Genomic DNA, 26,363 nt, shown 5'->3' on the forward strand with positions numbered 1-26,363 from the left:
GAGGAGGGAGGGGTCAGGCGGTGGGCGCTGGCTCCTGGGGCGCGAGTCGGGTCAATAAAGAGGGTTCGGCTCCGCCCCCGTCTGGTCATTCCCCACTCGCGGGGCCGCCACGGACCCCACGCGGCGCTTTGGGGGGCCGGGAGCAGGGTACCCGCCGCGCGCGCGGACAGAACCACAGGCGGTTGAGAACTCGGACTCCTGGGTTCTCCCAGGGGCGGGCTGAAATCTGAGCCCGGCTCTGGGGGCGGGTCAGGCAGGCACCTCCCACCAGTGATCCGGGCACCGGCCGGGCTGGGTGCGGTCACTGCGGTGCTTCCTGGTGCGTGGCCGGGGGGCCTGTGGGGCGGGGGCGAATGCAGGGGGAAGGCGCAGTGCAGAAAGGGGGTTGGTCTCGGGGGCTCCATAGGGGAAGGGCTTGGGAGTCTCCCAGGGCCAGGCAGCCCTGCTCTGTGACACACAGCCCCATCCACTTCCGAAGCCCCCTCCCTATTCCTGACCCTGTGTTGGGGGAGCCGGGGCAGGTCTGGGGCCAGGGGGACAATGTTCTCCTTCGCCCAGAGTGCGTTGGAGGCTGAGAGGCCGGACTCCTGGGTTCTCTCCCGGCTCTGGGAGGGGAGTGGGGTCCTGTGATCAGAGCAGGGGGGTTGGGAGCCAGGACTCCTGGGTTCTTTCCCAGCTCTGGGAGGGGCGTGGGGTCTGGTGATCAGAGCAGGGGGGTTGGGAGCCAGGACTCCTGGGTTCTCTCCCAGCTCTGAGCAGCGAGCGGCACTTGCTGTCTTCAAGCAGGAGCATGGCCTCACTGGGCTCTTGAACTCCTGGGTTCTCATCTCACTCTTCTCTGTCCAGGTGTTGCAGCCATGAAAACTCCAGGTCCCGACCCCCGTCCAAGCCCTGCCTCCTGCTGGCTGGAGAACCCTTTCCTGGGGGACCAGAGCCCCCTCCTCCCAGTATGGGTAGAGGAGATCAGGGCCCGGCTTCTCCGCCCTCTCCCGCCCCCTGCCCCGTGGCTGAGCTCCCTGACTCCCACAACTTGGCTGGCGCCTGCCCCTATCTCTGCACCCAGCCGGGCGCCCCTTGCCCCTGGAGGTGAGGATGGGACCCCGGCCCGCAGCGAGGAGCTGGAGCCGCCCTGGGTAAGATGGGCTGAGACTGGGCACCAACTCGTGGTAGCTGCGACGCACAGCGGCCTGCAATTCCCAACCTGCGATCCCGGGGGAGGGACGCTGGGAGCACTCAGAGGGAGGGGGCGAAGTAGTGGTAGCGTTTGAGACGGGAGATGCCAAGGAGGGCTGTGGGGGGGCTGTAGGGGGTGGCAGTCGAGGCAGAGGGTCACTGAGATGGGACAGTTGGGGTGGGGGGCACTGTGTGTGGTCCCCAGCCCTGTGGGTCACCCCCTGCTCTCCCTGCAGTGGGCCGACGCTGCCCCCGACCCCTCCAGCTCGCTGCCCCAGTACACCCTGATGGAGCTGCCATCTGAGCCGAGCCTGGAGCCCCCAAGGCAGAGGGACCCTAGCGCCCAGCAGCCCCCTGGGAAGGGTCCCCAGCAACACCTGAGAGAGCACAAGGTAAGAGATGGGGGTGGGGGGTCTGGACTCCTGGGTTCTCTCCCAACTCTGGGAGGGGAGGGGGTCTAGTGGATGGGTGGGGAAGTGGCTGGGAGCTGGGACTGCTGGGTTCATCCCTGTTCCCTGTTCCCCCCAGCTGGCCCTGGTGAACCTGGCGTGCTGCTCCCTTGTGGAGGGGCCTGATTTGGGAGCCCCCAGTGACCCGATGCATAGGTGCCTGGTGGAGCTGTGTGAGGAGCTGGCCCAGCTGGAGCCTGAGTTCATCCTTAAGGTACTGGGGGGTGGGGCTGCTGGCCAGGACACCTGGGTTCAATCCTCCTACCTAGGCGGTAAGGGACAAGCAGTCCGAGTAGGTGGGGGGTGGTCTCAAGTGCCCTATGCCAGGGCTTGGGGAGGGGGAGTGAGCTTTAGTGAGTTAGAGCCGGGGTGCTTGGACGCCTGGGTTCTCTCCGGGCCTCAGTTTCTCCTCTCTCCCCACAGGTTGCCCTGTATACACGCCAGGAGCTGAACATCCGGGGAACGGCCAACTTCCTGCTGGCACTGGCGGCCCGGCTGCCACCCTGCCGGCCCCACCTGCGCCGCTACGTGTGTGCCACCCTGCAGCTGCCCTCCGACTGGACCCAGGTGGTCACGCTCTTCCAGGTACCCAGCTTACCCCAGTGGCGGGTCGTTCCGCTGGCCAGTGCCACCCCCTGCTGGCCAGCACTGACCTGTCTCCCTCTCCCTCACAGAGCCTGGCGGGCGCAGGGCGCCGCCTAGCCCCGCTGCCCCGCTGCCTCCGCACCGGCCTGGTGGACAAGTTCCAACAATTCAATGCCTACCAGCTGGCCAAGTACAACTCGCGCAAGAGCCGTGGCAAAGCCAGGGGACGCCCAAGGCCCCGCCAGCTAGGGAGGGAACCCAGGAGTCCTTCTCTCAGGCCCCAGCCCTGCCAGCCTATTCTTCCTCCCGGAGTCCCCCCACAGAAACCTCTGCCCTGGACGAGGAGATTCCGGCTGTGCAAGGCGTTCGGCAAGCTTCAGACAAAGGTGAGAGGACTGGGGTCTAGCGGTTAGAGTGGGGGGCTGGAAGCCAGGACTCCTGGGTTCTGTCCCCTGCTCTTTGAGGGGAGTGGGGGCTAGTGAGTTAGAGCAGAAGGGCTGGAAACCAGGACTCCTGGGTTCTCTGCTGATGTCTCCTGCAGTTTGAAAGTGGTCAGCCATCCCAGGAACCGCGCGAGACGAAGCTCATCTCCCTGAAGGCACTGATCCGATGGCTGCATATCTCCAAGCCGGCCCAGCATGTCATGAGTCTGCTGGGCTGCAGGTGAGAGCCCTGGGGAGGGACCCAGATGTCATGGGTCCCAGCCCCTCCCCCACTCTATCCCCTAGACCTGAGAGCTGGCACAGAACCCCTTGTAGGCCCTGCTGGGACCCACCCTGTCTCTGCTGCCCCCCCTCAGGTATCCCTCGGACCTGAGCTCCTTCTCCCGGAGCCACCTGCCAGGGCCCTGGGACCCCGCCCGTGCTGGGACCCGAATGAAACTTCCGCAGCCCCAGACCTGGGACCGGCAGCTCAGCCAGCGCGGGAACAAGGCTGTGGTCTGGGAGGAGCTGATCGGTAAGGAGGGTCTTCATAGGGGGCTGCGCTTGCCCCCAGTGGTGCCCTGAGTGTGTCTAGGTGTCACCAGGGGGCACTGTTAGTTCTTTTCCCAGAGGGTGCGAGCTAGTGTTGAGTGCAAGGAGACAGGGCATGTGTGGGACCAGGTGGGCTCTCCGTGGGGCAGGTGGCTGGACTACCTGGAGCAGGGTTTGCTCGGTGCTCTAACACACCCAAGGAGAGTCTAGCCTTGGGGCAGAGTGGGAGGCATGGCACCGGTCTCTAATTGGCCCATGGGCTGGCTGGGCACAGCTGTGGCACAAAGAGACTCCATGAGGAGCTGGCCTCTGCCCCCCTCGGCAATGGGGGGCTGACTTGGGGATATGGGCCCCCCTGGTAGCCACAGGTCTCCCAGCGCCCCCTGGGGTCTGCAACCAGCCCAGCACTCATATGAATGTGGCTGGTGGGTCCCAGCGCCCCCTGGGAGCAGCAGCCAGCACTGCACCCTTGTGGACACAGCGCCCCCTGCCTGTGGGTGGGGTTGTCTCCTAACCCTGCATTGGGCTCTGCCTCACAGATTCAGGGAAGCTGCCATTTATGGCCATGCTCAGGAACCTGCAGAACATCATCCGGGCTGGGGTGAGCGAGCGGCACCACCAGCGAGTGCTCAGCCGGTTGCAGAACAAGGTATGGCCCTGGGGACCCTGATTCCCCCATTCCGAGTCCCCAGAGCAAGATACGGCCCCGGGGACCCCGAATTCCCCCCTCACAGGTCACCAGAGTGAGGTATGGCCCTGAATTCCCCCCGCCTTGGATCTCTAGAGTGAGACACAGCCCCAAAATCCCATCCCCCCAAGATGGGATGGCTGGAGTGGGGTGGGGGGTTGCTGGGATCCTCACCCTGACACCCCTCCGCCCCAATTTCCAGGCGTCGGTCGTCCACAGCCGGCAGTTCCCCTTCCGGTTCCTGGCGGCAAATAAAGTCATCCAGGACATGGAGGAGGAGCTGAGGAAGAAAGGTGAGAACGGGGCTGCCAAGCGGTGACACAAATGAATCGCGAGATTAAAAAAAAAAGTCGCCTTTCATGGCTGGTCGAATCGCACCGTTACCCTATCGAATAGCAACTGAAACATACCCTAAATATCTTCAGCTGTTTTTCTCCTTTTACAAATCTAGCGATTGCACTGACAATGCAGAAGACGAAGTGTCCGGGGCTCATGTGAGATTATTAGTTTGGATTACAAATATTTGCACTGTAGAAAAAGCTACGTGTCTCAGCATGAAGGGGCATACAGATGTTTAGTGTATCTGGCACATAAATACCTTGCCATGCCATGAGAATACCTGTTCTCACTTTCAGGTGACAGTGTAAATAAATGCACAGCATTATTTCCTGCAAATGTAACACCCCTGTTTGAGCGATCAGCTGAACGAGAAGTAGGACTGAGCAGACTCAGGTTTTAAAGTTTTTACATTGGTTGGTTTCTGAGCGCAGTTATTATTCTCCATTCGTTCAGAGATCGCCTGACAGCACTTGTATGAGGTGAATGGAAATATTTGTAATAGAAAATAATCATCACTTTGTATTTTCCATGTGGTAATTGAAATTGATAATTTGAAAATGTAGAAAAGCAGCCAGAAATCTTTGATACATTTCAGTTGCTACTCTACTGTTGTTTAACGGTGCGATTAAAACTGCGATGAATTACAATTAATTTTGTCAAAAAGAAAAGGAGTACTTGTGGCACCTTAGAGACTAACACATTTGCTAACACGGCTGCTACTCTGAAACCAATTAATTTTGTTAATCCAGTTAATTTGTTTTGAGTTAATCGCGCTAGTTAACTGTGATTCATTGACAGCACTGAGACCCCGAACAACCAGGGGCAAGAGCAGGGGTGGGCAAACTTTTTGGCCTGAGGCTCACATCTGGGTATGGAAATTGTATGGGTGTCCATGAATGCTCATGAAACTGGGGGTTGGGGTGCGTGAGGGGGTGCGGGCTCCAGCTGAGGGTGCGGGGTCTGGAGTGGGGCCAGACATGAGGAGTTCAGGGTGTGGGAAGGGGCTCTGAGCTGGGGCAGGGAGTAGTGATGCAGGTGTGTGTGTGAGGGCTCCGGCTGGGGGTACGGGCACTGGGGTGGGGATGTGGGGTTGGGGGTGCAGGAGGGTGATCCAGGCTGAGACCGAAGGGTTCGGAGGGCAGGAGGGGGATCAGGGCTGGGGCAGGGGTTGGGGTGCTGGAAGGGGGCAGGGGTGCAGACTCCGGGCGGCGCTTACCTTGAGCAGCTCCCGGAAGCAGCGGTATGTCCCCTCTCTGGCTCCTATGCGGAGATGCGGCCAAGCAGCTCTGCATGCTGCCCCGTCCACAGGCACTACCTCCGCACCTCCCATTGGCTGTGAGGGCAGCGCTTGGGGTGGGGGCGGCATGCGGAGCCATCTGGCTGCGTCCTATGCATAGGAGCTAGAGGGGGGACATGCCGCTGCTTCTGGGAGCTGCGCGGAGCCATAGCACGCACAGATTGGCCCATGGGGGGGCAAGCCCCAAACCCCGCTCCGCAGCTAGAGCACGGGAACGGGGCAAGACCTGGATCCCGCTTCCTGGCGGGAACTCAAGGGCCAGATTAAAACGTCTGAAGGGCCAGATGCGGCCCCTGGGCCGTAGTTTGCCCACCCCTGGGCAAGAGGCACTGGCAGAGCTGTGGGGAGCTCGGGGCTGGGCTAGTAGGGGCTGCGGGTCAGGAGTGATGGGCACTGTGTCTCTACCGCTCACACCTCCAGACAGCCCCCTCCCCTCTAACGTGGAGCTGCTGCGGGCGCTGCTGAGGCGTGGGAAGAAGCAGCCGGGGGGCCTGCCTGGGGTGCGGGGGCGGCCGCCCTGGACACGCCGGGAGCTGCGCGCGGCCTTGTCCATCCCAATCCTTTTCCGCGCTGTGAAGAGCGAAAAGCAGCGGCTGCGGAAGGCCAGGTGAGGGCCCCATGCTGGGCTCCTGGGCATGGCCACAGGGGGGCAGCAGGGAGGGGGAGGCTGGGAAGGGGTGGGGGGGGGGGCTGGTCAGGTCGGGTGCCAGGTTGCAGGGGGAGCTAGGCAGGGGGCAGAAAGGGGGAGCTGGGCAGGTGATGCCAGGCTGTGGGGAGGGCAGGTGGGGTGCCACGTTGCGGGGGGGCTAGGCAGGCTGTAGGGAGGGGGTCAGGGGATGCCAGGCTGTGAGGAGGTAGGTGGGGTGCCAGGTTGCAGGGGGTTCCAGGCTGCAGGGCGGGGGGTTGGGCAGGGGCTCAGCAGCGGCTTCTGTCCCCCAGGGAGCTGCGCCCGGACCCTGCCCTCCTGCTCCGCTATCGCTGGGCCCTGGATGCCGCCATCCGCATCTCCGCCCGGCACAACCTGCCCCCCCTGCCCGGCCGCACTCTCATTCTCTGCTGTGCCTCCAGGGCCATGGCGACGCCCTACCACCGGGCCCGGAAGCTGCGTGGTGCCCGCCCAGAGCCCATGACTGTGAGTCGGGGGGGGAGGGGAGAGCTGCGCTCACTCCCTGGCAGTGCCCTGTGGGAGTGGGGGGCCGGGTGCTGCACTCACCTGCTGGCAGTGCCCTGTGGAGGTGCGGGGCGTTGCGCTCGCCCCCTGGCAGTGCCTGGGGGGGCGGGGGCAGGGCAGGGTGCTGTGCTTGCCTCCCTGCAGTGCCCTGTGGGTGGGGCCGTGCCTGGCTCACAGCCCCCCATCTCGCCTAGGTGCTGGAGGTGGCTCTGCTGCTGGGCCTCATGGGCCGGGCTGTGGCAGAGCAGGCGCGCCTGGTGCTGTACGGCCGTGGCCACTGGGAGGAGGTGCCAGCGCTGGCCGGGTCGCTGCTGGAGAACGTCCAGAGCCTGCTCCAGCAGGTCCAGGTGGGAGCCCCCCGTCCCTCTTCCCCGCCTGTCCCCTAGCTCTTCCCCGTGCCCGCGGGGAGTCCCCCGCCTGGCCCAGCCTGCACCACATCTCACCCCATCTCTTTCCCAGGCCACAACGCAGCCGAGCAGCAGCTCTAGCACCGTCAGTGACGTCCTCTGGGACCTGGTGGCTCGTGGGGAGCCGGTGAGTCTGGGCTGTGGATCTAGAGTCAGGCACTGGCAGAGCTGGGGGGGCAGGGCTGGGTTAGCAGGGGCTGCGCATTGGGAGTGAGGGGCACTGGCAGAGCTGGAGGGGCTTTGGGCTGGGCTGGCGAAGGGCTGCGGGTCAGCAGTGAGGGGCAATGTTGAGGGTGGGGGCCCACGGCTGGGCGCAGACTGACAGTATCCCCTCCCCCCCACAGGTGGACACCCTGCTCGTGCTGAGCCCCAGCTCTGAGGCCCCCCTGGCCGGCCCTGCCCTGCGGCTGATGCGGGATCGTGTTGCCCCCCACTGCCTCTTTGTGAACCTCTGCCTAGTTCCCTGGGGGTATGACCCCGCCCCTCCCCCTCCCCCACACCCCGCTGTATCCCCTTGGGGGTGAGGACACCCCCTTGTTCCCTGCCTGTAGCCGGCGGGGTAGAGGGTTCTAGGGCCTTGCCCAGGCTATGCCCTGGGGGTTTCCAGGAGGGGAGGGGAGGGGGGATCCCTGGGACTCCAAGGGGCTGGGGCCAGGGGCCTCTCTGTGGGGAGGGGAGGGAGCATTCCCTGTGGGCAGGGGTTCCCTGTGGCTTGGGGAGGGGGCGGGGCTCCCTGTGGCTCCGGGAGGGTCGGGAGAGTTCCTTGGGGTGCCCCACGGCTGAGGCGGCCCCTCCAATGTCGTTGCAGGCTCCAGGGGAGCCCCGTGGATGAGGTGGAGCTGGCTGGGTTCAGTGAGCAGGTGCTCAGGTGAGTCTCAGCCTTACGAGGTGGCGGGTGGGGGGGGTCACGTGAGCCAGGTGTGTAACTGCCCCCGCCACCCCCAACGCAGGTTCCTGGCCGTGCGCAGCGCCTCCCGTCTGCTGGAGCACGTGGGCAGGATGGATGAGATCCACGGGCTGCCCCCCCAGCCGGGGGCGCCCTGTGGGCACCCAGAGCTTCCTCCCGTCTCCCCCGCCCCCCGGAGCAGGTGAGAGGTCAGCTGGGCCTGCGGGCAGTCAGGGTGCTGGGAAGAGAGCAGGCAGGGGACTGATTCTCTGGGGTGTGGGAGGGAGTTGTTGGGGGGGGGGGCCTAGGGCTGAGCTGGAGAGGGAGGGATCAGGTTGGGTGGTCTGGGACTGGTCCAGGCGAGGCGGGAGACAGTGGGGCCCATCTGGTGGGGAGGGACTGGGTTGGTGGGTCTGGCTCTGGTCTGGGAGGGGCCACCGGGCTTGGAGGACAATGGGGCCTACTGGGGGGGCAGGGGCCGGGGAGGGGAAGAGGGGCCTATTGGGGGATACAGGTACTGGTGGGGGGCAACAGAGGGACCCATCATGGGGCAGGGGCCAGTGGGGTGGTGACAGAGGGGCCCATCAGGGGGGCAGGGACCGGCGGGGGCTGGGGCCGGTCCAGGAGGGGAGTAGGGACTTGTTAGGGGACAGAGGGGCCCATCGGGGGGGCAGGGGCCGGTGGGTGGCTAGGGCCCGGCCGGGCTCCCCCAGCCGGGGTCTGATGGGTCCCTCCCCAGGTGGCGCAGCGTCCGCGTGTTCATCTCGTCGCCAGTGCGGGACATGCAGGGCGAGCGGGACGTGCTGCTCCGGGCCGTGCTGCCTGCCCTGCGCGCCCGTGCCGCTCCCCACCACTTGGCACTGCAGGAGATCGACCTGCGCTGGGGCATCACCGAGCAGGAGGCGCGGCAGGAGCGGTAGGTGCTCACCCTGCGGGCGGAAGGTTCGGGGCGGGAGGGGGCACTGTGCTGCAGAGAGTGGGGCAGGGGGTGCTGTGCTGAGGGGAGTCAGGGAGCTGGGTGGTGCCATGCCGGGGTGCGGGGCTCGGTGGGGGGCCCCCTTGGTGCTGACCCTGGTCTCTCTACCCACACAGGCAACTGGAACTGTGCCTCTCGGAGGTGGCCCGGAGCCAGCTCTTCGTGGGCATTTTGGGAGACCGTTACGGCTACGTGCCCCGCGAATACGCCCTGCTGGACGCCCCCCAGTACGAGTGGGTGAGCATTGCCAGCACCCCGTCAGTTGTATCGGGGTGCAGGGGACAAGAAGACGGTGCCCCTCGCACCCAGCTGGTGGCTGACACCGCCCTGCAGCCCCCTTGCCTGCGGGAACCTGGCCTCTGAGCCTTCCCTCACAGTTGGTGGAAACAGTGGGATTTTGCTTTATTTGACTCTGGACAGTCGAGTGTAGTGCTGTGGCCTCCCTCACCCAGCCTGCGGGACGGGGCACCCTGCACAGTGGCCTCTGGTACCTACTGGCATTGGCATTCTGCCACCCCACCCACGTCCCTGTGATGAGTCACCCCTCTCAGGATTGGGCAGCCTGGGAAGTGGCTTGCGATACTGGGCACGAGGCACAGTTGTGTTGTCTTTGAGGTGTTGTCTTTTCCATGGCCAGATGATGTGCTGCTCTCATTACGCCAGGGAGTGGGCAGTGCTCCCTGTGCCGGAGGGTTCCAGTAGTTGGTGAAATTGGTGTAGCAGTGGCATCGCTCCCACTAGGACAGTGTAAAGTCACTGGAGGGGTTATTCTGTCAGCCCACGCCTGGCTTCATAGCGTGTTGGAGCCTGCCAGGGTGTCCTGTACCCCAGGGGTAGAGGCAGAACTTGGGTGTCTCAGAATAGTGTTGGTAGGAGTGGTGGGATTCCTTCTGGTGATGGGGTGAAGCACAGAAGAGGGGCTCTGGTGCAGGCCTGTAAACATGCTGCCTAGCTTCATGCTCCAGAAGTTTTGCGTCCAGGACAGGAGCCTCTGAGGTGGCCAAGGACGATGGGAAGCCCCCAGTTCTGCTGAGGTTGGTGGGTGAGGTGGGATCCAGGCTCATCTCAGCACAAAGCTCTTTGTGGCTGGCGCTGGCCTAGGCCTGCTGGCCGTGTCCACACAGCATGGAGCTCACAGACGCAGGGACCCATGGTGGAGACCAGTTGGGGGAAGCCAGGCATCCCACTTCACAGCGGCCCAGGTGTGTTTCTTCCCCATGATGCCTGTTAGTCTAACCCTGCCTGAGAGGCGTTCTGCCTGTGGGCTGGCGTGGCTGGCCTTTGCTTTGTGGCTCAATTGGTGGGAGTGGTGGGATCCCTCTGGGTAACAGGATCGATCCCACGACGTGGGGGCTGACGATGGAGTCCCATGTGCCATCGCTGCAGGTGAAGTCGTACCCTCGGGGCCGCTCCATCACCGAGCTAGAGGTCATGCAGTTCCTCAGCAGCCAGCGCGACTCCGGTTCTGCTGCCCAAGCATTCTTCTACTTCCGCGAGCCAGATTTCCTTGGGTAATTGTGCACCTGTTCCCCTCCTATCCGGCCCCATAGCAAGGACTGGCTGGCTTGTGGGGGAGGGAGGGAATGGGACATGGGGCCTTTCCCCTCTAGGGGACACCGATCCGGCCCCATGGTGGGGGGCTGCCTGGCTTGGGGGATGGGGAACAGGGCCTTTCCCCTCTAGGGGGTGCCGATCCAGCCCCAGGGTGGGGTACTGGTTGGCTCAGGGGGCTGGGAAACGGGACATGGGGCCTTTCCTCTCTAGGGGGTGCTGATCCAGCCCCATGGCGGGGGGGCTGGCTGGCTCAGGGGGCAGGAACAGGACGTGAGGCCCCTGACCTGTCTGTGGTGGGGCAGGTCCGTGCCAGAAGCCTGGAGGGCGGATTTCGTGGCAGAGTCAGAGGATGCTCGTCACCGAATGGAGGATCTGAAGGGGCGTCTGGGCCAGCACCTGGGGGTGGCGTCTGTCAGCAGGTAACAGGCCAGGAGATTGGTGGGTGTGGTGGGATTGCTGGGCCCCACAGTGTCTCCCTCATGGCCTTGCTCTCTCCCCCTAGGTACTCCTGCCAGTGGGGTGGCGTGGCCCAGGGCCGGCCGTATGTCAAGGGGCTGGAGGAGTTTGGGGCCCGGGTGCTGCAGGATCTGTGGGGCGCCCTCCAACGCCAGTTCCTTCAGGTAATGCGACTTGCTGTCTCTGGCGGGGAGGGGGTGGGGCCTAGTGGTTAGAGTGGAGGGTGCTGGGAGCCCGGACTCCTGGGTTCACACTGATACCTGTGTCTGCCCCCGCCCCCCCAGGCTGAGTCGGAGCCCCCCGGGGGTGAGGAGGAGGAGGGGCAGGAGCTGCAAGACGCCTTCCAGGACTTCCAGCAGCGCCAGTTCTGTGCCCGGGGAAAGCTGCTGGGCACCGTGACCGGGTGGGTGCGTAAGGGTCAGCCCCCCCGCCGTGGGGCAGGGGGCAGGCTCTACGTGGTGACAGGCGAGCCTGGCGATGGCAAGACTGTCTTCATGGTGAGGCTGGGGGGGGAGCCTTGGGGCATCCAATGGGCAATGGGGGGAGGAGTCTGGGGGCAGAAAGTTGAGGGGCTTGGTGATGGATTGTAGGCAGGGCCTGCAGGGGGCAGGGTCTGGGTCTGCTTCATAAAGCCTGGTGGGAGGGGCCTGGAGGAGGGGGGAGGAGCTTGAAGGCCTGGAGGGGATGGGATCTGGCTGTGCTGGGTTGTGGTGGGAGAGGCCTGGAGAGGCCCCACCCCCAGCTGACCCACTGTCCATTCCCCAGGCGGCGCTGGCGCGGGAGCTGAGTACCCATCCCCCGGCCCAGGACACCTCCCCCACCCGCTGCCTGGTCGTCTCTCACTTCACCGGGGCCCGGCCAGACCAGGCCAGTGCCAGGGTGATGCTGAGCCAGCTGTGTGCCCGCCTGAGCCGCCTGCTGGGCCAGCCGGCCCCACCCCCTGCCAGCTACAGGTCAGGACGCCTGGGTTCCCTCCTGGCCCTGGGTGGGAGTGGGATCTAATGGTTACCAGAGCGGGGGAAGGGGAGGTGGGTCTGGGAGCCAGACTCTTGGTACTGGGTGGGAGTGGGGTCGAGTGGTTAGAGCAGCGGGGCTGGGACCCAGGACTCCTGGATTCTCTCCCCGGCTCTGGAGGGAAGTGGTATCTAGGGGTTAAAGCTGGGGGCTGGGATGCCTGGGTCCCATCCATGCCTGTCCCTTGCAGGGGACTGGTATGCTGTCTGGAGTCCCTCTTGCCCGCAGTAGCCGGGTCACTCCGGGGAGCTCAGCGCCTGGCCGTGCTGCTCGACGGGGCTGACCAGATCCACGGGGACAGTGGGCAGCCCGTCTCCGACTGGCTCCCGGCGCGGCTACCCCCGGTAAGTCCAGCACCCCCGCCCATGGGGACCCCTCCCAATCCCGCTCACCTCACCATCTGCTCAGCCCCTCTCTTCTCCCCGCAGCGTGTGAGCCTGGTTCTGAGCATCGACAAGGACTCCGGACTCCTGGGTTCCGTACAGCAACGGGCAGATTCAGTCGTCATCCCCCTGGGATCCCTGGACCCCTGCGACCGGGCTGGGCTGGTCCGCCGGGACCTTGCCCTGTATGGCAAGAAGCTGGAGGAGACCACGTTCAACAACCAGGTGGGGAGGTGCCTGGGTCCTGTGGCAGGGGCGTGGGGTCTAGTGGTTAGAGTGGGGGAGAGGCTGGGAGCCAGGACTCCTGGGTTCTATCCCAGCACTGGGAGGGGAGTGAGGTCCAGTGGTTGGAGCAGGGGTGGGTTGGGAGTTGGACTCCTGGGTTCTCTCCAGCTCTGGCTGGGTAGGGTGGGGGCACTGGCTGTCGCTCAGGGGCTCCCTGCCTGCTGTGACCCCGTCTGTCTCTCTCCAGATGCGGTTGGTGCTACTGAAGCGCGGTGCCCGGCAGCCCCTCTACCTGGCTCTGCTCACCCAGGACCTGCGAGCCTTCACCCTCTATGAAAAGGTGCCTTAGCCCCGCAGGGGGACCCAGGCTTCTGGGCTGGTGGCGCAGGGCTCCCCCTTCTAGGGACCCTAGGGGAGGGGCTGGGACAGAGGGGGATCCAGGTTTGTGACACGGATCTGTTCCCGCGAGGGACCCTAAGGGAGAGGTCAGGATGGAAGGGGATCCAGGCATCTGGGCCACCGGCATGGGTTTTTACCCTCTAGGGACCCCAGGGAGGTGCCAGGATGGAAGGGGACCCAGGCGTCCAGGCTGGCAGTGCAGGACTCTCCCGTCTAGGGACCCCAGGGGAGGGATGGGGACAGAAGGGGACCCAGGCATCTGGGCCGGCAGCACAGGGCTCTCCGATCCCCTCAGGGTCCTGTGTCATAGAATCATAGAATATCAGGGTTGGAAGGGACCCCTGAAGGTCATCTAGTCCAACCCCCTGCTCGAAGCAGGACCAATTCCCAGTTAAATCATCCCAGCCAGGGCTTTGTCAAGCCTGACCTTAAAAACCTCTAAGGAAGGAGATTCTACCACCTCCCTAGGTAACGCATTCCAGTGTTTCACCACCCTCTTAGTGAAAAAGTTTTTCCTAATATCCAATCTAAACCTCCCCCACTGCAACTTGAGACCATTACTCCTCGTTCTGTCATCTGCTACCATTGAGAACAGTCTAGAGCCGTCCTCTTTGGAACCCCGTTTCAGGTAGTTGAAAGCAGCTATCAAATCCCCCCTCATTCTTCTCTTCTGCAGGCTAAACAATCCCAGCTCCCTCAGCCTCTCCTCGTAAGTCATGTGTTCTAGACCCCTAATCATTTTTGTTGCCCTTCGCTGGACTCTCTCCAATTTATCCACATCCTTCTTGTAGTGTGGGGCCCAAAACTGGACACAGTACTCCAGATGAGGCCTCACCAATGTCGAATAGAGGGGGACGATCACGTCCCTCGATCTGCTCGCTATGCCCCTACTTATACATCCCAGAATGCCATTGGTCTTCTTGGCAACAAGGGCACACTGCTGACTCATATCCAGCTTCTCGTCCACTGTCACCCCTAGGTCCTTTTCCGCAGAACTGCTGCCTAGCCATTCGGTCCCTAGTCTGTAGCGGTGCATTGGATTCTTCCATCCTAAGTGCAGGACCCTGCACTTATCCTTATTGAACCTCATCAGATTTCTTTTGGCCCAATCCTCCAATTTGTCTAGGTCCTTCTGTATCCTACCTCTCCCCTCCAGCGTATCTACCACTCCTCCCAGTTTAGTATCATCCGTGTCCCTCCCTCCAGGTCTCAGAGAGGATCCAGACACTGCCCCCAGCACTGCCCGCCCTGCTCCAGCACATGCTGGGCTGCCTGGAGCAGGAGCATGGGGCCGAGCCGGTGGCCATGGCCGTCACTGCCCTCTGGGCCAGCAAGGACGGTAAGAGACAGCTGGGGGTGCTAGGCGGCGTTAATGGGTGCTGCTACCAGGTACTGCGCTCCAGAGCTGGTTGCATCTCAGCGCCTGTTTTTTTGAAGTATTCTATGTGGCTGGTTCCCCAGCTGCCCTGCCCCAAAGCTGGTTGCATTTCAGCACCGGGCAAGCTGTCCGTTTGCCGTTATATGCAGCTGTCACTGAGCCGCCCTGCCCCACCCCAGAGCTGGCTGCATCTCAGCACTGGGTGAGCCATCCCTGGAGTAGGAGTCCCTGGAGATGCATCCCTGACCCTTGCTCCTCTGTCCCCCACAGGCCTGCTGGAGCGCGATCTCCTCGCCGTGCTCACCACGTGGAAGGAGCTGGGCGGGACACCCATCACCTGGGAGGGAGGCATGGCTGCTGGGGGCCACGCGGCGACCATCCCCAAAGCCCCGATCTATTCCCTGATGAGGAGCCTGAGGGGGTGAGTGGAGGCCAGGATTCCTGGGTTCTCTCCTGGTTCTGTGAGGGGAGTGGGGTCTAATGGTTACAGTTGGGTGGGTGAGGCTGGGAGCCCAGACGCCTGGGTTCTTTCCGGCTCTGGGAGTGGAGTGGGGGCTAGTGGTTAGAGCAGGGGGGGACTGGGAGCCCGGACTCCTGGGCTCTCTACAGCTCTGAGAGGGGAGTGGGAGTTGGGGGGCTGGGATCCCGCATGCCTGGGTTCTCTCTGGCTCTGGCAGGGCCCTGGGACCTGGCCCTGAGTTCTGTTGCAGTCCGTTGATGGCCAGGAACCAGTGTTCTCTGTCCCCTGTCTGTCCCCCCCAGGCTGGCGGGGGTGTGTGGGGCCCCCTCGGAGGCCCCTGGCTCGCGGCTCCACCTCTGTGGTGCCCCCCTGCGGACGGCGGTGGAACGGCGCTACCTGAAGGAACCGGGCCTGGAGCGAGCGGCCCATGCTCTGATAGCAGGTCAGGGAGTCGCCCTGTGGGGTTCAGAGCCGGGGGAGGCCCCAGGGGGGGTGTGTGGGCCGGGCCTGTGACACCCCCCTCCCCCGGGCCGGGGGGTGCTGAGCATTCTGGGTGACAGTCTCTCCCCCACCCCCAGCTCATCTCTGGAAACTCTGCGACCCGTACGCGCCCCGGAGCTTCCAGGGCAGCGAGGCCGGGCCCCTGGTGGCTCTGCCCTACCACCTGGTAGGTATGGGGCACTGGGGGGGCCTCGGCAGTGGGCAGGGTGGGGGCTGGGTGGGGGGGCAGGATTGGGCAGATGGGGTGAGGTGGGGAACTCGGGAGTGGCTGGGCAGGAGCTGGGGTGGGGCAGGAGGGGAGGGTGGGAGGCAGGGGATGGGGCTCAGTGTGGCAGGGGCTGGGGCTTGGCGAGGGTGGGCTGGGTGGGCAGAACCCCTGGGTGACCCCGCTGTCCCGGCAGGTCTGCGCTGGACGCCCCGACCTCCTGGGCTCCCTCCTGACCAACCTGCACTTTGTGGCAGCCCACGTCCGGCTGGGGCTGCTGCCCGCGCTGGGCCGTGCCTACGCTCTGCACGGTGAGCAAGGAGTGGGGGGCACCTCCGGGGGCTGCTAGTCAGGAGCCAGCCCTGTGCGGAGGGGGGGCTGTCCACAGGGGCACGGGGAGGTGCCTTGGTGTAATTGTGGGGGGGCTGCTGTGGGGTTCTAGGGGGCTGGAGCTGCAGGGGGGGAATGGGAGGCATGGGGGGGCTGCAGGGGGCTGAAATGGGGAGGTTGGGGGCTGCCGTGGGGGGAATGGGATGTATGAGGGGGCTGCCGGAGGGCTGGGGGGAGTGGGAGTCATGGGGGGGCTGCCGGCGGGGGGGATGGGGGGTGGAGGGGGCTACCAGGGGCTGAAATGGGGCTGCCAGGGGGCTCCCAGGGTGCTGGGGGCTGTCGTATCCCCCAACACAGACGTCTCCCCTGCAGCGGGCAGTGCCCAGCCCCCGGGCGAGGTGGGCGCATTCCGTGCGATGGTGCAGGCGGGCGCGGCCCTGCTCTCCCAGAACCCGGCACTCCTGCCCCAGCTGGCAGCCAATGCTCCCGACGGCTCCTCACTGGGTGCCCAGGCCCAGGCCCTGGCCCCCCCTGGAGGGCGACTGCTGCTCTGGCATAACAAGGCCCAGGACACCCCCCACCCCGACAGGTAACGGGGCCACCATGGGTGGGAGGGCCCCTGCCCCTCCCCCTATCTCTGGATGCCTGCCCCTCCCCCCGGGCACCCGCCTGCCCCTCACCACAGTGTCTGGGCGCCCCCTTTTCCCCCCACGCCCCATTCCCCTCCCCAGCGCCCACCTGCCCCTCCTATGGGCTCTGGCCCTGCTCCCCCCCAGGGCGCCGGCCCTACTCCTGGCTGAGTTGCTCCATGGCCTGGGGTACCTGTGCTGGGTTGGAGGGACCCTTCTGTGACCTGGGGGGATGAGGTATGCAGGTCACATGGACTGGGGAGCGCTGCAGGGCTGGGAGCCTGGCTTGTGCGGGCTGCACATCTCTGCCTTAGGGCTGGGTCCCTGTGGGGTTAGGGAGCTCCATTGGGGGAGGGGAGGGGTCCCTGGGGGGCATGATGTCCTGGGTGGGGGGGCTGCCTGTCTCCAAGCTCGGGGGCTGGGCAGTGCTGGGTGCCCGGCCATTCCGGGGCCTTGTTCCCCCCCTGATCTCCCCCCCACATCCCCAGCATCGCCCTGGCCCTGCCTACGTCCCCCACCTGTGTGGCCGTCTCCCACTGCGGGCGCCAGGCTGCCGTGGGCAGCACCGATGGGACCCTGCACCTGCTGGACGTGCAGAGCGGCCAGGTACCGGGGGTGGGGTGCAGGGCAGATTCAGGGGATCTCTGGCCATGGGAAGACACTGGGGCTGGTTGGTTTGGAGGCAGGGGCAGAAGGAGCTGGGGGGGGCAGGAAGGGAGGGGGGGCTAGGGAGCAGGAGGGGAAGCTGGGGGGGCAGGCTGAGAGGCAGGGGAGCTGGGGAAAGGCCAAGGGGCAGGCTGGGGAGTTGGGGATAGGCTGGGGTCAGGGGAAGCCGGGGGGGCAGGCAGGGGGCTCTGCAGGTTCACACCACCCCCCCTTGCTCCCAGGAGCTGAAGACCCTGCTGAGCGGCAGCACTGGGATCTCAGCCTGCGTCTTCCTGGCCGACAGGACCCTCTGCCTGGGCACCTTCGCCGGGGGGCTGGAGACCTGGGCCCTGCGTGAGGGCAGCAGGTACTATCAGGGTGTGGGGGGAAGGGCTGCCCCTCCAGGGGGCGCCGGCCATGTTACGGCCCAGGGCATAGTGGGGAAGCTGATTTGGGGGATGATGGCGGAGACATCACATGAATCTCTCTCCTTTCCAGGCTCCTGGCTACTGATGCTCACCAGGGCCAGGTCACGGGCTGTTGTGTCAGCCCTGATCGCAGACAGCTGGCCAGCGTCTCCCTGGACGGGCACCTGAAGGTACCAGCTACAGTCACCCCCCCTGCCCTCCCTGTTCTAACCAATAGCCCCCACTCCCTTCCCCCAGCCAGGAGAGAATCCGGGCACCCAGCCCTGGTTCTGACCCGCTGTTCCTGTCTCTGCCAGCTGTGGGACTCTGCCCAGGGGCACCTGACCTGGGAGCTGGATCTCTCCTGCCCCTTGAACTGTGCCGCCTTCCACCCTGATGGGCAGCTGGTGGCCACCGGGGGCTGGGATGGTGCCGTGACCATCTTGGGCCTGCAGAACCGGAGCGTGAGCTTGGTATGGGGCACAGAGGAGCGGGGCGGTGGGTTGGGAGTGAGGGGTAGTGGCAGGGCTGGGAGCCCAGGGCTGGACTAGCAGGGGCGGCGGATTGGGAGTAAGGGGCACCAGCAGGGCTGGGGGTGGGGAGGCTGGGCAAGGAGGGGCTGCGGGTTGGGAGTGAGGGGCACCGGCGGGTCTGGGGCCCCAGGGCTGGACTGGCAGGGGCTGTGGGTCGGGAGTGAGGGGCACCAGCGGGGCGGGCTGGGCTGTGACTCTGGCTCCCCCTGCAGGTTCTCTCAGGCCACGATGCTTCCGTCCGTGCCGTGTCCTTCTCCCCTGCAGGCACCGTGCTGGCATCCGGCTGCCTGGCCGGGACGGTGCGTCTTTGGTCCTGGCGGGAGGCCGTGAGCCTGGCCACGTTCCCGGCACACCGGGGCTTCGTCTCCGAGGTCAAGTTCCTCTCCGGGGGTCAGGTCCTCCTCACGGCGGGCGAGGACACAAAGGTGCTGCGGGTTGGGACCGGCAGAGCTGGGCGGGGGCATGGGTCGGCTAGCAAGGGGCTGCGGATCGGGAGTGATGGTCATCGGCAGGGCTGGGCTAGCAGGGGGTCTGGGTCGGGAGTAGGGGCGCTGGCAGAGCTGGGGGAGGGGGCAGGGTTGGGCTAGCAGGGGCTGCGGGTTGGGAGTGAGGGGCACCAGCAGAGCTGGTAGTTGGGGGGGGGGCATGTAACGATGCTGGTTCTGGCAGGACTCAACTGAGAGTGCCAATTCAGGACAAATTGCTCAAAGCAGGGCAGTTATAGCCCAAGGCTGGGCTTTCTGTGCACACCAAGGCAAACCAAACCAGCCAAACAGAGAAGACTTTGGTTTTACCCGCCCGGCTAACCACAAGTCGCACAAGCAATTCCCTAGACACTTCAGTTTCCCAGTATCCCCACCAGTGCCCCTCGTTATGGGGACAGATGGTTATGAAAACTAATACCGCAGGGAAAGAAAAAAGGTTCTCCCAATCCCAGAGGACCAAGTCCCAGACCCAGGTCAATATACAAATCAGATCTTACCCACAAATCACGCTGCTGCCAATCCTTTAGAATCTAAAACCTAAAGGTTTATTCATAAAAGGAAAAGCTATAGATGAGAGCTAGAATTGGTTAAATGGAAACAATTACATACAGTCATGGCAAAGTTCTTGGTTCAGGCTTGCAGTAGTGATGGAATAAACTGCAGGTTCAAATCAAGTCTCTGGAGCACATCCACCGCTGGGATGGGTCATTCAGTCCTTCGTTCAAAGCTTCAGTGTCACAAAGTCCCTCCAGAGGTATGAAGCAGGATAGAAGACCAGATGGAGGAGCTGCAGCAGCTTTTTATAGTCTCTTGCCATGTGGTCTCTCTTTCTTTCTCCCAAAGACAAGCTGTCCCTCACATGGCCTGGAAACACCTCAGAGTTCTCTCCATAGGCAGGTCCCTGCACACCTTGCTGAGTCCCCAGGCGTGTCTGCCTTCTCCCAATGGGTCACTTGTATAGCTGGTGGTCCTTAATGGGCCATCAAGCAGGCTAGGCAGAGCTGACACCAACTTGTCTGGGGTGTCACCCAGAAGCATACCATAAGTTTGAACTACAGACGGTATAGAGCCAATACTTATAACTTTAAATACAAAAATGATACATGCATATAGACGGCATAATCCTAACCAGCAAACCATAACCTTGTCTTAGACACCTTATTTGACCCCCTTTATACAAGATTTGGTGCCACTACAGGACCTTGGTTGCAAGCATGTTCTATATGGTCCCAGTTGAAGTCCATAACATGACTGGGGGGCACAGCACTAACTTCTGATCTGTGGCCTAGGTCCAGCTCTGGCCGGGGCACCTGGGCTGTGCCTGGGGCACTCTGGGCTTGGGGCCGCTTTCTCCAGCCCTCTGCGTAGCCCCCAACCCCGCCGGCACCCTGCTCGCCGTGGGGCACCATTCAGATGATGTTTGGGTCTACAGCACCCCCTGGGGTAAGCGCCCAGATGCCTGGGCTCTGTCCCAGCTCGGGGGGGATGAGGTCTAGTGGTGGGGGGGGGTGCTGGGAGCCAGGACTTCTGGGTTCTGTGGTTGGGTGGGGGCTGGGAGCCAAGATTCCTGGGTTCTGCGGTGGGGTGGGGGGTGGGAGCCAGGACTCCTGGGTTCCCTGTGGTGTCAGCCCCCCTCACTCTCCCCTCTCCCCGCAGGCTCGGCCGGGCGGCACTGCCCGGCGGGGGGGGGTGGCGGTGCCCAGCCTGGTCTGGCTTGGGGATGCCGTGCTGGCCGGAGGCAGCGGGGATGGGACCCTGCATGGCTGGGTGTTGGAAAGCGGCCCAGCCCGCCCCCTGTGGGAGCTGCGGGGGCACGAGGGGGCTGTGCTGGGCCTGGCCGCCTCGCCCCAGCTGCTGGCATCTGCCTCGGGTAAGGCTGGGGGCAGATGGGGCGGATGTGGGGAGGGGCTGGGGGCAGGGTGTTTCCAGAGCAGTGTGGGGGAGATTCGGCGGTCATTGGCGGGGCTGGGAGAGCCCAGGGACTATAGGGTGGGGGGCAGTATGGGGAGGGCAGGGGTGGGGCATTGGGGCCCAGAGTCTGACCCTTCCCACCTCCCCCCCAGAGGATTTCACCATCTGCCTGTGGCTGGCTGACACACTGAGACAGGCCCTCCTGGACCCTCCGCCAGCCCCCCTGGCCATCCTGAGGGGCCATGCGGCCGCTGTCACCTGCTGTGCCTTCAGCCCCGACGGCCAGCACCTTGCCACAGGGGGCAGGGACAAGGTGAGGGGCGTGCATGCTCTGAGATGGGCACTAGGGGGCGGCGTGGGGCAGCTGTGCTCTGAGATGGGCACTAGGGGGCGGCGTGGGGCAGCTGTGCTCTGAGATGGGCACTAGGGGGTGGCATGGGGCAGCCGTGCTGTGAGAAAGGCACTAGGGGGCAGTGTGGGGCAGGCTTGGGGCGGCTGTGCTGTGAGATGGGCACTCGGGGGTGGCATGGGGCAGCCGTGGGGCAGCCGTGCTGTGAGATGGGCACTAGGGGGCGGTGTGGGGCAGCTGTGCAGTGTCCGTGCTGTGAGATGGGCACTAGGGGGCAGTGTGAGGCGGCAGTGCTGTGAGATGGGCACTAGGGGGCGGTGTGGGGCAGCTGTGCTGTGAGATGGGCACTAGGGGCCCTGTGGGGCAGGCGTGGGGCGGCCGTGCTGTGAGATGGGCATCAGGGGGTGGCATGGGGCGGCCGTGCTGTGAGAAAGGCACTAGGGGGCAGTGTGGGGCAGGCTTGGGGCAGCCGTGCTGTGAGATGGGCACTAGGGGGCGGTGTGGGGCAGCTGTGCAGTGTCCGTGCTGTGAGATGGGCACTAGGGGGCGGTGTGGGGCAGCTGTGCAGTGTCCGTGCTGTGAGATGGGCACTAGGGGGCGGTGTGGGGCAGCTGTGCAGTGTCCGTGCTGTGAGATGGGCACTAGGGGGCGGTGTGGGGCAGCTGTGCAGTGTCCGTGCTGTGAGATGGGCACTAGGGGGCGGTGTGGGGCAGCTGTGTGGTGTCCGTGCTGTGAGATGGGCACTAGGGGGCGGTGTGGGGCAGCTGTGTGGTGTCCATGCTGTGAGATGGGCACTAGGGGGCACTGTGAGGCGGCAGTGCTGTGTGATGGGCACTAGGGAATGGGGTGGGGCAATTGTGCAGCGTCCGTGCTGTGAGATGGGCACTAGGGGGTGGCATGGGGCAGCCGTGGGGCAGCCATGCTGTGAGATGGGCACTAGGGGGCGGTGTGGGGCAGCTGTGTGGTGTCCGTGCTGTGAGATGGGCACTAGGGGGCACTGTGAGGCGGCAGTGCTGTGTCATGGGCACTAGGGGATGGGGTGGGGCAGTTGTGCAGCGTCCGTGCTGCGAGATGGGCAGTAGGGGGCGGCCGTGCTGTGAGATGGGCACTAGGGGGCAGTGTGGGGCAGGCTTGGGGTGGCTGTGCTGTGAGATGGGCACTCGGGGGTGGCATGGGGCAGCCGTGCTGTGAGATGGGCACTAGGGGGCACTGTGAGGCGGCAGTGCTGTGTGATGGGCACTAGGGGATGGGGTGGGGCAGTTGTGCAGTGTTCGTGCTGCGAGATGGGCAGTAGGGGGCGTTGTGGGGCAGGCATGTTGTGAGATGGGCACTGGGAGGCGTGGGGGAGCGGATGTGCTGTATCTATGTCTGTCTAACCAGCCCGTGTCCCTGCAGACCCTGTTGTGCTGGGATGTGGGAGGCCCTGTGCTGGGAGCCCCTGCCCTCTGGCGCTCGCTCCCGTTCTGCCACCGTGACTGGCTCAGCGGCTGTATCTGGGTTGGGCCCCTGCTGGTGAGTGGGGGGCGGGGGGGTGTAGCTGGGAGGGGGATGAGTGGGGCAGGCCTCCCTCTGTCTCTGCCTGACCCCTGCCCTTCCTCTGCCCCCACAGCTGTCCTGCTCCAGCGATGGCACCGTGCGGCTCTGGGACCCGGCAACTGGCCAGCGGCTCCGTGAGTTCCTGCCCCACTGCGGCCCTGTCAGCACCGTCCTGGCCACGGTATGGACCCGGGGGGTGGGAGCGGGGGCACGGTGCCAGGCATGGGGGGCACCCTGTCCGTTCTCCTGGGCACAGGCCCCATCCCTCATCCCCTCTCTCGGTGCAGGCCGGGCGTGTGCTAGCGGTGGGCCGCGACGGGACTCTGGCAGCGTGGGACATGCTGGGCATGGAGCTGACCTGCTTCCTGGCACACCCCGGGCTGGTGAACCAGGGTGCCAGCTTTGTGGGAGCAGGTGAGCGGCTGGGGATCGGGCACTGCCCCCCCCCCGGTGCGGGTCTGACCTCCAGTGCCCCCTGCCCTCCCCCAGTGCCCGTCTCTCCGTGTCTTTCTTCTCCTGCAGATGACAATTTCATGGTGGCCACGGCTGGGTGTGACGGGCGGGTGCAGCTCTGGAGCCCCTTTGAGGTGAGATGGGACCCGGGAGTTGTTTTCCCCCCCATGGGGACCCTGCTCCAGGGCACTGGCTGCCCCCCACCCCCACCTCCCGCTAACTTCTCTCTCCTGCCTGCAGTTCGGCCGCCCGCGGGCATTGGTGGGGCACAGTGCCCCGGTGTGTGGCGCTGCCGTGAGCCTGGCTGCTGCCCGTGTCCTGACGGTGTCGGGGGATGGTTCCGTGCACATGTGGGCAGCACCATGGCAAGCGGGTAAGAGACTCCTTCCCCGGACACCCCACCCCTCCTAGAGCCAGGGAGAGAACCTAGGAGTCCTGGCTTCCAGCCCTCCCCTGCTCTAACCTACCAGATCCCACTCCACCCCCAGAGCTGGGGAGAGAACCCAGGAGTCTTGGCTCCCAGCCTCTCTCTCTCCTAGCAGGAGGCGCCGAGGGGCCTGGCTGGCACCGTGGGGCCGTCTCTGCCCTGGCCTGGTCTCCCGACGGGACGCTGGCAGTGTCGGGTGGGGAGTGTGGGGAGCTGATTGCGTGGGGGAAGGCGAAGGCCCTGGCTGCAGTGCAGGTAGGTTGGAAGGGGGGCTGGGGAGACAGCAGGGGTGAGGGGGCAGTGGGAGGCTGATGAGGGGAGGGGGGAAGGCGGATGGAGTGGGCAGGATGGGGGCAGGAGGAAGGTTGTCAGGGTGGCAGGGGGAAGGTGAGAGGGGGGCCTCAGTCCAGCCCCCGCTTACCCCCCTCCTACACAGGCAGGCTTGCGTGGTGTCTGTGCTCTCGGCTTTGCCTCCTCCTGTAGCCTTCTGGTGGCATCGGCGACCGGGAGCATCTGGTTGTGGGGCCTGCACGGCGACCCCCGTCCCGGGGCCCTCAGGTGAGCTGCAGGGGGTTGGGGGAGTGGGGCCGAGCTGGATGCCTGGGTCCCTTCCTGGCCCTATCTCTCCCTGGGGGGTGGGGAGGGGAAGGGCCGGGCCATGCCCTACCAATCCCCGTTTCCTATACCAGTCTCTGCAGCTGGCCTGGGCCATGCACTTATCGCCTCTCTCTCTCTCAGCCTGGAGCGTGAGCACCCCCTGTGGGACGGGGCAGCTCCCGTTACCTGCATGGGGCCGGCCGGGGCCCCTGGCTCCCTGGTCCTGGGGCTGGCGAATGGGGAGGTGCTGCTGTTCAGAAACCACTGGACAGCGCTGAAGCCCCTCTGGTGAGTGAGTGAGTCGGGGGGGGGGGCCTGCAGCTCCTTTGGTGAATGGGGAGTTCAAGAGGGGAGCAGTCTTTTCTGCTCCTGGGTCTGACCCTCGTCTCTGCCCCTGGTAGCTTAGTCAGCCCGGATGCCTGGGTTCTGGACCCCCCCGAGTACCTGTTTGACGTGGCTGTGACCCCAGATGGGCAGCTTCTTCTGTGGAAGGGGGTGAGAGAACCCACCCTGTACGAACTGGTGAGTGACTGGGGAGAGAACCCAGGTGCCCAGCCCTGTCCCGTTCTCCTCTCCCCCCCCCCCCCCCATGCACCAGGCCCCACTTTCCTCCCAGAGTCAGCAGAGAACCTAGGTGTCCCAGTGCCCAACCCCGCCCCCCTCCCTGCTTCCCACCAACACACTAGCCCCCGTAGCAGAGAACCCATGAGTCCAGGTGCCCAGTCCCCCCCCCAGCGCACTAGGCCCCCACTCCCCTCCCAGAGCTGGCAGAGAACCCAGGAGTCCAGGTGCCCACACCAGTGTTGTTTGCTCTATAGAGGGTCGGGGAGTCAGAGGAACTGGAGAAATCCTGGGAGGCCAAGATCCGCCTCTGGGATCGGGACACAGATGCTGACTCCAGCTGGTTCAGCAGTGCCTGGCTCAGCCCTGGTGAGTCCCGGCTCAGAGCTCAGGAGCGAGGGGCACCAGCAGGGCTGGGGGATGGGGCAGGACTGGGCTAGTAGTGGGTTGCGGGTCGGGAGGGCAGGGCCAGCAGGGCTTTAGATTAGGCATGAGGGGCAGTCGGAAGTTTCAGCTCTGTTCCCTTGCAGACTCATCCCTGCTCCTCACCAGCTCCGACGGGATGCTCTGGACTCGAGCTCTGTGGAGCAAGGAGGATGATGCAGCCGAGTCCTGGAGCAGCGAGGGGTGGCAGCAACAGCGGGTGAGCCTATCTGCATTGGGGGCCCATCCCTCCTTCCCTGCTGACAACAGCCCGCTCTGCTCGGCAGTGTGTGTGTCTTCCCTCTGCGGCCGTTGTCAGCCCAGCAGATGTTTCCCTCCTTGCGGGTCAGCGGTGTAGTCAGTAGGGTCCAGGGTTAACTCCCAGCACAGCCAATGACAAGAGAGTTATCCCCATCCTTGCGAGGGGCTGGGCCTAGAACCAGAGCCGTTCCTGTCTGGCCACTGCTGAACCCGGTGCAGGCCAGCTGCAGCCTCAGGTCAGCTTGTGGGGGCTGGAGGGTTCGTTCTCTTCCCTGGAAGCGGCAAGTCTGGGATAAACCCTCAGGGCAGCTGATGGCACGACCCCTTTGGGCTGGGGCAGGGGCCTTCTACACGTTAACCCTTTCATGGCCTGTGCCCCTCAGATTCACAGGGCCAAGGTCACGGCGCTGCACAGCTGTGGGGACATGCTAGTGACGGCAGCGCTGGATGGAGACGTCAAGATCTGGGAGCGCGCCACGGGGAGACTGGTAGGTGGCATGAAATGATGATGTTCCTCACTCCTGATCCGCAGCCCCCTGCTGGCACAGCCCTGCCCCCGTCCCCCCAACAATGCAGGTGCCCCCTCACTCCCACCCCGCAGCCCAGCCCTGCCAGTGCCCCTCAGTCCCATCCTGCAGCCCCTGATAGCCCAGCCCTGGGATCCCCCCAGCTCTGCTGGTGCCCCTCACTCCCAACCCACAGCCCCAGACTCTGTCTGACCACAGTTCTCTCTCTGCAGCTGGGGCAGTTCCGTTGCGCTGCTCCTGTGTCCTGCCTACAACCCCGGCCTGGTCCAGCCTCCCAGCTGCTCTTGGCTGTGGGCGACATCCTGGGCAACGTCTATTTCCTGGAGTGGGCCTGTCTGCGGGGGGACGAGGAAGTTGGCCAGGGCCTGGCCCCCCTGGGTGACAAGGCTGAACCCCAACCCGTGTGAGCACCAATGACAATAAAGCCACCAACTGAGCTCCAAAGAATGCGGCCTTTGTTCAGCTGTCCCGTCCGAGCGCCGGCCCCAGAGCGAAGGGGGGCTAAGAGGCCAGAGACCCGTCTCTCCCCGCCCCCCCACCGGGTCCCTTGAGAAACTTGGTAACTATCAGGCCCGGGCCCCCACCCTTGTGTTACTGCTTCTGGCCTTTCCATAGGGCTGAATGGGGGCAAGAGGATCGCAACATTGTATCTCAAGCCCCCATGCCTGACTGGGGGGAGAAACACCTCCTGCTGGGCTTAGCCCTGTCCCCCCTTTCCAGCACACTGCCCCCTAGTGGCTGCAGCTAGAAATGCAGCAGGGCGCAATCA

General features: G+C 64.6%; 1 protein-coding gene across 1 annotated transcript; it reads left to right on the forward strand.

Moving 5' to 3' along the window:
- Positions 1-303: 303 nt before the first annotated feature.
- Positions 304-26,030, forward strand: TEP1 (telomerase associated protein 1). Its single transcript, XM_077832054.1, is given in 55 exon segments — positions 304-319; positions 847-1,133; positions 1,410-1,565; positions 1,702-1,836; positions 2,046-2,207; positions 2,297-2,593; positions 2,749-2,870; positions 3,007-3,164; positions 3,721-3,830; positions 4,072-4,162; positions 5,926-6,112; positions 6,445-6,637; positions 6,871-7,023; positions 7,136-7,210; positions 7,428-7,552; positions 7,892-7,951; positions 8,034-8,171; positions 8,709-8,885; positions 9,062-9,182; positions 10,332-10,456; positions 10,802-10,918; positions 11,002-11,119; positions 11,240-11,452; positions 11,721-11,908; positions 12,160-12,313; positions 12,398-12,577; positions 12,825-12,917; positions 14,183-14,315; positions 14,625-14,775; positions 15,117-15,256; positions 15,393-15,481; positions 15,717-15,831; positions 16,223-16,439; positions 16,968-17,085; positions 17,367-17,491; positions 17,623-17,722; positions 17,849-18,004; positions 18,277-18,489; positions 19,839-19,992; positions 20,206-20,231; positions 20,233-20,419; positions 20,613-20,773; positions 22,205-22,321; positions 22,419-22,526; positions 22,633-22,759; positions 22,868-22,932; positions 23,039-23,171; positions 23,341-23,480; positions 23,662-23,783; positions 23,964-24,110; positions 24,224-24,344; positions 24,641-24,752; positions 24,914-25,026; positions 25,451-25,555; positions 25,807-26,030. Coding segments are annotated over 54 exon segments (7,614 nt in total). The 5' UTR covers positions 304-319; positions 847-857; the 3' UTR covers positions 26,002-26,030.
- Positions 26,031-26,363: the final 333 nt, after the last annotated feature.

Source organism: Eretmochelys imbricata, chromosome 13, assembly GCF_965152235.1.
Source record: "Eretmochelys imbricata isolate rEreImb1 chromosome 13, rEreImb1.hap1, whole genome shotgun sequence".
NCBI classification, from domain to species: Eukaryota; Metazoa; Chordata; order Testudines; family Cheloniidae; genus Eretmochelys; species Eretmochelys imbricata.